Source organism: Aegilops tauschii, chromosome 4 (genome assembly GCF_002575655.3).
Source record: "Aegilops tauschii subsp. strangulata cultivar AL8/78 chromosome 4, Aet v6.0, whole genome shotgun sequence".
In the NCBI taxonomy this organism is placed as follows: Eukaryota; Viridiplantae; Streptophyta; class Magnoliopsida; order Poales; family Poaceae; genus Aegilops; species Aegilops tauschii.
This window is the reverse complement of record NC_053038.3, coordinates 283,127,974-283,136,275: the sequence shown is the minus strand read 5'-3', so window position 1 is coordinate 283,136,275 and position 8,302 is coordinate 283,127,974. Positions and strand designations below refer to the sequence as shown.

Sequence of the window (8,302 nt, the reverse complement as noted above, 5' to 3'; positions counted from 1 at the left end):
TTAATTATATGGTAATAAATTTAAATTACCCCAAAGGCTATCAATCCAGGTATGGTAAGGCCATAACTCAGGAAATTTCCAATATGATAATTATATGGTTATAAATTTAAATTACCTCAAAGGCTATCTTATTTATACCCTAATAAAAGGAGGAGTACGTTGTCGTTTGGTCTCGTTAGCCTCCCGCCTAACCGATCTAACCTCCTCCACCCATTTTTCTGTCTTGCGTCGTCATAGCAAAAAAACCGGTGAAAAAGATTAAAAAAACACACACATTGAAACCTATGTCGTATCTCTCTTACCTTTTTTGCTCTCTCTGTCTCTCATGAGATCCAATCGAGGGCTCGAGGCACACAACCCACCGCCGCCGCCGTCGTTTGCTGGTCAGAGCTCCCTCGTTCGCCACCGGTCCGACCTCCTTCGCCGGAGGACGAATCGTCGGCGCTCTTCAACGCCCACCCCGGGGCTCGCCGCCCCACTTGAACACCGTCGGGTTCCGCCGCCGCCGAACTCCGCCATCACCGTGGGCACCGCGCCTGCGGACGAGCTCGCCGGAGCTCACACGCCGCCCGCCACCAATCTAGATGAAGAAGCGGGAGGTGAAGGGAGCACATACGCATCACGAGTCGCAACTGGCATCGTGTTTCTTCCCTTTTCTCCCCTCAAGCAGAGCTGCCGCTGTCAATCCAGTTGAGTCGAATCTCCGCCGCCAGCATCTTCTTTCGCTGCCCATCTTCCCCTCAGCCATCTTGTCTCCCTCCACCTGTTCATCCAGATTGGGGAAAATGTTTTAGGTCGGTCTTATTGCTTGCAGCCTTTCTGGTGCATATTTTGGTTCAGACTTCAGACTTCAACTCAATTCAGACTTGGTTTACTGGCTCTCTTTGTACATGAAATGGCCTAGATTCAATTGGAATGGTTAAAAGTGGAAGAGAAGAGTTCACAGAATTTTCTTGTGTCTGACTCCTCGTTGACCAGCAGCAGAGGTGTGTGTGGAGTCTATCCGGGGGCTGCGAGCCAAGTGCGGGTGATAGTGTACTGCCATGAATCGGCACCGGCAGGCGGGGCCAGCCTCAGTTGGTGATGCTATTAGCGTCCTGCGTATCACGGTGACAGACTAAGGAAAACCACGGTGGATGGCCTCCTATCTTTCGCTTTCCTCCATACTCTTACAGTTCTCTGGTACGTCACCACATCCGTCGCCTGAAATACTTAGTTCTTACTTTGTGAGTTTCGGATATGAATTGAAAGCAAATTCAACATTTGTCTTCTGCACTGTGAGACTATCAGACCATGGTGTTATTATTTATTAGAATTCCTCTCTAGCTAATGTTGCATTTTGTAAAGTTTGTCTTCCTATTTCTTTGTTTTTGTATTGCAATTACGGCCTATTGGCTCTCCGTTCTTTCACTATGAGGAAAAAGTTGAAACTAAAATCCCATGCTCAAACAATTTTCATAGTGTGATGATTTGACATGATCATCCACTGTACTATACTAGGCAATTTTTTGTTGTTTACTTAACTCAGTTCAGACCATTTATGCTTGTTATTACAGAGAACTGTACTTGCTGTTGAATAGAAAATACATACTTTATTCTGGTTTGTCATTTCTATGAAAATCCACCTTCAATCTATAAGAATTTATTTTTACACAATCTCTATAGGAAAAAAAACTGGAATATGAAAGCGACTTTGTGCTTCAACGATATTGAAATCACATTAGATTTTGTCCATTTCTTGAATCAAATTTCACCACATGTTTGAGAGTATTTTTGTTGGTTTTCATAGAGGAAGCGATATACAGAATTCTTTGGAATGATATCACATTACCATAATTTCAGGTCTTTCTCAGCTTGATGTCTTCTGCACTGGAACATAGAAAGTTCGCTGCAACTACGTACACTACATAAACAAACATTCAATTTGGATCTTAAGAGGAACATAAGACGAGTGTGTAAAGATTTGGGGTTTGTAGGAGATCTGGATATTTTACATCCATAATCTTTGTGCAGTACTAGAGAAATCTTGCCGTAATTGTCATGATTCTGATTCTGAACTCTGTTAGCCCCTCTGATAATTGTTAGTGGTACTATTATATTCCCTCACCTGATTCTTGTTGTTACTTTTATTGTTTTTGTGAAAGAGAGGAGTAGCATGTAGCCTAGAGAATGTTTGTGTGGAGCTTTTACAATGCATACGGGTTCAGTGCAATGGTTTTCTGCTTCCTCATCGACAGTGATTATCCGAAACCTGGTACTGTTCCTAACTGTTATCCTCTACTTTTATTTGTTCATGTTGTCTCAACAAACTGACTTGTGCTTATGGCGACTTGTTTATGTGTCCATGGATCAGAGAGGATGGATGATGCAGTGGTCACATCAAGCGCCAAGTGCTCGACGTCTCCGGCCGGGTAGAAGACATCATGGTCAACAACAGCGACAAGACACCTTCATGCAACATTGCATCGATGCACAGCACACTTTGTGTCAGCAATCAAAGATTTGACTATTTTCTGTCAGTTATGGGTTTGCTAGGCTGAACTGTGCATAAATCCGGATGATTTTGAGTTGCAAGTTGTTTTCCTTGTTTTATTGCATTGGTCCTCGTTGTTTTCTATTTCATGCCCATAATGTCTAGGTTAAGTCTGGTCATCTCTTCTTGGCACCCCTTGTATGGCTCCCTTAATATCCATGCCTGTTATTTAAGTCTCATCTGTTTGAACTCTGTATGTTTGTGTTAATTCCTAGATGAACTCACTATGTTTGAAGACTGGACATTGCGTTTTGATCTCCAAAGTTATTGATTTGTCTACTCAAGTGGATCTGATGAAATGAAACCAATCAAAAATCAATGAAGTGGACCAGAAGAAAAAGACGGGGAAAATCGACCATTAGAGGTAAGCTTGGGCAATGAATTTCAAACAAGATAGTGGAACAATATGTGTAGTTACTTTCTGATTTCAGTTGCTTTCGAGTTTCTTTTTTTTTTCTCTTGGAGCATGGTAATTTGCTACAATATGGGAGTCTTGATTTTAATTATTTAAGAACGGAAATCAGTTTCATGTCGGTTTTATCTTCTCGTGATAAACCAGAAGCATCCTTATAATTCCATGAACTGAATTTTTCCTGAGCTCCAGGCTAAATGAATTCACTACAAAATTATGGAAAGTCATCTCAATGTAGCTATATCTTAGCACTCTTATCAGCCAGCGAAGTAGGTGCATCCTTACTTACCATGGAGTTTTCAGATGGTATTTATTTGTAAGTGCATCATCACCAGTAACACAAACCTTTGATATTTGATCCTTACCATGGATTGAAACAAGTTGACATTCATAGCTCATATTTATTACTGCCCATGTGATTCAGATGCAACGGGGCGTCTTGGAGTAATGAAATGTTAGTTCTCCATTCATGTGTTAGCATTTCTGCAACAGATCCTCTATGTATAACCCTCAATAAAAATAGTGTAAAATAACCTTCAATAAAAAGATAACGTTGTTTGTTTTCTAATGCAACTTTTCACATTGACTCCCCAATTATATCTGTTTTTAGATATACCGGTATTTGGTTTCTTGCAAACATCAAAGGTTCATGTTACTGGTTTCTGTGAGAAAATGTTTCTGTCACTGTTGTGCATGCCTATTAGGAGTAGAATATAAGGTAGTGACAAATTCAATTATTTTTGCAGTGTATGATGGCAGCAAGCTTGCGCATTCCTTGGAACCTCCAGTAATAAAAAATAATAATAGATTGACATATCTGAGAAATCTCCACTATCCAGACACCGAACCAGTTGCAGATGGTATTTATAGTACACATGCTATGTTGATAGATGATGTCAAGTTGTAGCCACATGATTTATTCAGGTTGTGGTATTTTTCCATAAGCGCATTAGTGTACAATTTGGAAAGATCAGGTCAGAAATGAAATGCACTTATATATTTCCACGTTCATTATAAATAGGCTTCTGCCCTGTATTTATTGAAGATGCCTGAATTTTGACAATCCTAATGCTGATTTAGTTCTACGTGGACATTGTTTTGGATTTGTGTTGTTAGTATATTAACATTTTTAGCAATACTCTTAAACCCTTCAATTTAGTGCAAATAGACCAAGACTAGAGTTGAATAATCAGCTTTGTTTTATTTTATTTTTTGTAGCCACGAGAAATAAGAAGAAAGTGGATGTTGCATTGCGTAGCACTAAAAAAAAATCAGTTCAGGTTGGTACTACACGTATTCCTTTACCTGAGCAATATTTTATACTGCATATATTCTGTTTTAAAAATCCTATTTTCGTTTTTCATTTTTGGCTGGAAATTGTTTTTGTTTCTTTTAGATGTGGTGCAACATATCTGAAGCTATCTTGTCGAGTATAAGAGTTGTTTGCTTTGTGATACTTAAGTTTGAGTGTATCGGCATGTTTATTACTCGTTAAAAGCTGACTTGGCACCTGTTTACACTTGTAGCATACTGGTGTGCCACAGCTTGATGAATGCACTTACTCTTTTGAGTGGAGGTAAATAGTATCTGTTTTATGTTCTCGTTTAACTTTATACTGTACCATCTCTTCAGTTGTACCTGATCTACTTGTTTCACAAAAGTCTGTACCTATTTTGTTTAAGCTGGTCGCGTCTTACTTTGACTGGATGAGTATAATCTAACCATGGTGCTGTGGATATTAGCTATGTTGAGTTTGGCTTTACAGCATGGCAGTATTCTCACATGGCAGTAGCTAATCAAATGACCCAGTAGTTATATGTTTCCATTTAACCACTAGCTGTAAGAGGTACAAGCACACATTCAGAAAATGTGAGTTGAAAATTTACACGTGCTTTAGCCTTCAGTAAAAAAAACTGCATTATATGTCGTCTTCTTATGTGCAACATGCACTAATATTTTATCAGCCCACACAAAATACAACATTACAGGAAAAATGGTCGCTAAATTCTACGCCAAACATCTAGGCATGCAATTCTTCAGAAATGAAGCATGTTCTTCTGGTGATTTGGCTTCGTCTTGCTTGGAGAAGTGCCACCGTGTGTTCAACATGTAATAGTGAATTATTGTAACACTGTTGATTTTTTTTAATAGTTTGAATTGCTTACCACTTGTGTCATGTGGTAACACTGTTGAAATTTAATACACAAGGGCTCTATTTTCTGCTAAAAACATAGCCTGACTGGTCTTTTTAATATTGAGTGAGTCTGTCCATGCATTTATAGTTGCTCAACTTCTCATTTCTTCACCTTTAATTTTGTTTCTTTAGTTCTACTTAGCGAAAAATAGCAGAGCAAAATATACCACTAAAGATATCTACAGGAAATTTTCTACAAAATTAGTCAAACACTACCCCTGCCAATACGTAAGATTTGCATCATCATCAACTTCGCCAGGCTGAGTGATAGGAAGGAAAATAATCTGCTAATGCACTGTGAGAAAGGTGGATCGACGGTGTTGGCATTTATGCTTGCAGGTCTTCTTCTGTACCAGAAACATTAGACATTGTGTACAAGCAAGTACCAAAGGAGTTTCTTCAGATGTGAAATATTCAGTATCTACAATAAATGATTTTTTTCATCATGGCGCTCTCCGGCAAGGAGCTCCAGCAGGCAGCGCCGGGCGAACAATGGCCTCGTGGAGGTTGCTAGGGAGGACACACTCGAGTGTGTCGAGTGACGGGTTAAACATCCGGCGCTGGTTGGAGCTTGGTCAAGCTCAGGCCCAAGGTCAAACTACGGGAAAACTAATATTCAGGATATGAAGTTACAGTCTTTGGATGGAGCTTGGTCAAGCTCAGGCCCAAGGTCAAACTACCAGAAAACTAATACTCATGATCTGAAGTTACAGCCTCATCTGGTCGGCCAATGCGGTGGCCTTCATCTTCTGCGATGTCTTCCGCTTCCACCAGAATTCTGCTCGTTTACAAGTAAAATGACTAAGAATCAGTCATTCTAATTTCTATTATGAAAAGACACCTTGTGGACATGTTGGTTACAATACTGAGAGAGGAAAGAAAGGAAGTTGTGTCCCTCTATTCTTGGTGCATAACAATCTAAGAATGTCCCCGGGTCAGGGCTTTTATCTAATGCTACACTACAAGCTACTCAAGGGTACGCTCATGTGACGTTTGAAACTCGCCTATTGGATTAGAGATGCTGGTAGTGGGTGGAGAAGCAAGAGGAAGAAGAAGAACATGAATAATATGAGTGCATAGTTTTTTTTCGAGGGTACGCCAATGGCGTACCTTAGCTTTATAGAAGAGAGAATAATATGTACAAGAGATTACAATTTTTCTAGTTAGGTGTCACAAGCCGACCCTAACCAAGCCTCCACCCTACTCCTACACGCTACTCGACTACTCGGATGCTAGTTGTCCTTCAAACGCTCCTGCCGTGGCCCAAGCCCTCAAGTCGTCGAAGATCATGTCCACCGCATCACCCTCATTCTTAACTTGTCCTGAGCCGAAGACCCTCGCGTTTCTCTATTTCCAAAGTGTCCAGCAGATTAGCATCACGAACGTGTCAAACCCTTTCCGAGTTTGCTCGTGAATCTGTTTCCTAGCTTCCGTCCACCATTGCACCAACCTAGAGTCATTTGCCGGGCAAAGTTTGATCCTCAAACCCATTCTGGCAAAGCAACGAAACCACACTTGTCGCGAGAACACGCACTGCTGCAAAATGTGGTCCACCGTGTCCTCCTCCTGGTCACATAGGTAGCATCTAGCTGTTTGGTCTTGCAACCCATGTCTCGTCCTTCTATCCGACGTCCACAACCGGTATTGTACTGCCAACCACATGAAGATCTTACACGCCAGTGGAGCCCAACATTTCCAGATGGCTCCGAATGAGTGAAATGTCACTCCTCCCTCACAAAGCATCTTGTATGCGGACGATGCTGGGTAAACTCCTGACTCGTTCCAAGCCCAAATGGGACGGTCCTCCATCTGTTCCTCCAATTGAACCTCCGAGATGATCTCCCAGTCCGATGAACTGGGTCAAACCTTCCGTGCATAGGTTACCCACGACGTCGTTCGTCCACGCATGCATGCCCAGCGCATCACATACCAGTCTCCTGTTGGCCACTTGAGTGCGAACCGTAGCCACTACCAAGGGTGCAACTCTCCGAGAGTTGCACCCTGCAACCACCGGTCTTTCCAAAATAAGATTTTGTCTCCCGAGCCCACCTTCCATTTGACTAGACCCCCAAAGGCTTGGTCTACTTTTTTGTCCGCCGTCAAGTTGAGCCCTTGCCAAGGTTTGGACGCATCCGTCCGTCGGAGCCATTCCCATCTTAATCTTAGGGCCAGACCATGTCTATATAAGTCAATGACGCCCAATCCTCCCATGTGTTTTGGCCTACACACCTTGGCCCAAGACACCACACATTTGCCACCGCTCACTTCCTCCGTCCCGGCCCAAAAAAATGCCCGACAGCCTTTCTCCACTCTTTCTAGCGCCCATTTAGGCGCCTCCGCAATCATGAGATGATGAGTGGCCCGCGCCCTCATGACTTGGTTGACGAGGATAAGTCTCCCAGGTCTAGTCACCAAGCTCCTTTGCCATCCTGGCAAAATATGTAGGGCCGCATCAACAACCGGCTGCCACTCAGATCTTTTAAGCTGTCTTATGCTAAGCTATAGCCCAAGGTATTTGCATGGGAAGGTGGCAATCTTCCATGGAAGGGCCGACTTTACGAGCTCCTCATCCTCCGTCTCTGTCTGGATCATAATTGCCGCGGATTTGGCAAAGTTTACTTTAAGACCAGATGCCACTCCGAAGATGGTGAGAGTTTCCTTAACAAACAGAAGGTCTGGCCAAGTTGGTTTGATGAAGAGCACCACATCATCCGTGTACAACGATAGGCGCTGCATCGGGCTACATCCATTAATGGTGCTCAGAACCCTATCCTCACGTGCCTTGACAACGATAGCCGTAAGAACGTCCATGGAAATAACGAATAGCAAAAGGGAGATCGAGTCCCCTTGCCTCAGACCTTTTGCGTGCATGAACTTGTCTCTTGCACATCCATTTACAATCACTCTTGAGCTGGCAGTGGTAAGCAGTGTTGCTATCCAAGATATCCAGCGCTCCGAGAATCCTTTAGCTCTCAAAACTTCAAACAGGAAGGTCCACGCCAGGGAGTCGAAGGCTTTAGTTATGTCGAGCTTCAGCAATACTCCTTTTGCTTTCCTACGATGCAACGAGCGTGCCATTTGCCTCACCAACAGAAAGTTATCATGTAGGCATCCCCCCTTAATGAAAGCGGACTGGTTCACTTGAACAAGTTCCCCCATACGT

At 42.5% G+C, this 8,302-nt stretch overlaps 1 protein-coding gene across 9 annotated transcripts; it reads left to right on the top strand.

The window, feature by feature from the left end:
* Positions 1–225: 225 nt before the first annotated feature.
* LOC109754675 (uncharacterized) lies at positions 226–6,096 on the top strand. 9 transcript variants are annotated; one of them, XM_073496568.1, is made up of 8 exons: positions 226–689; positions 979–1,182; positions 2,145–2,254; positions 2,354–2,897; positions 3,692–3,805; positions 4,164–4,225; positions 4,472–4,521; positions 5,479–6,096. In XM_073496568.1, the coding sequence occupies exons 4-8, from the start codon at positions 2,852–2,854 to the stop codon at positions 5,546–5,548; spliced, it is 342 nt and encodes a 113-aa protein (XP_073352669.1). In that variant the 5' UTR covers positions 226–689; positions 979–1,182; positions 2,145–2,254; positions 2,354–2,851; the 3' UTR covers positions 5,549–6,096. The 9 variants fall into 9 exon arrangements, 7 of the variants coding, with proteins under 7 accessions (XP_073352669.1, XP_073352667.1, XP_073352670.1 ...); XM_073496566.1 differs by having other exon boundaries at positions 264–689; positions 982–1,182; positions 1,843–2,254; XM_073496569.1 differs by having other exon boundaries at positions 269–689; positions 982–1,182.
* Positions 6,097–8,302: the final 2,206 nt, after the last annotated feature.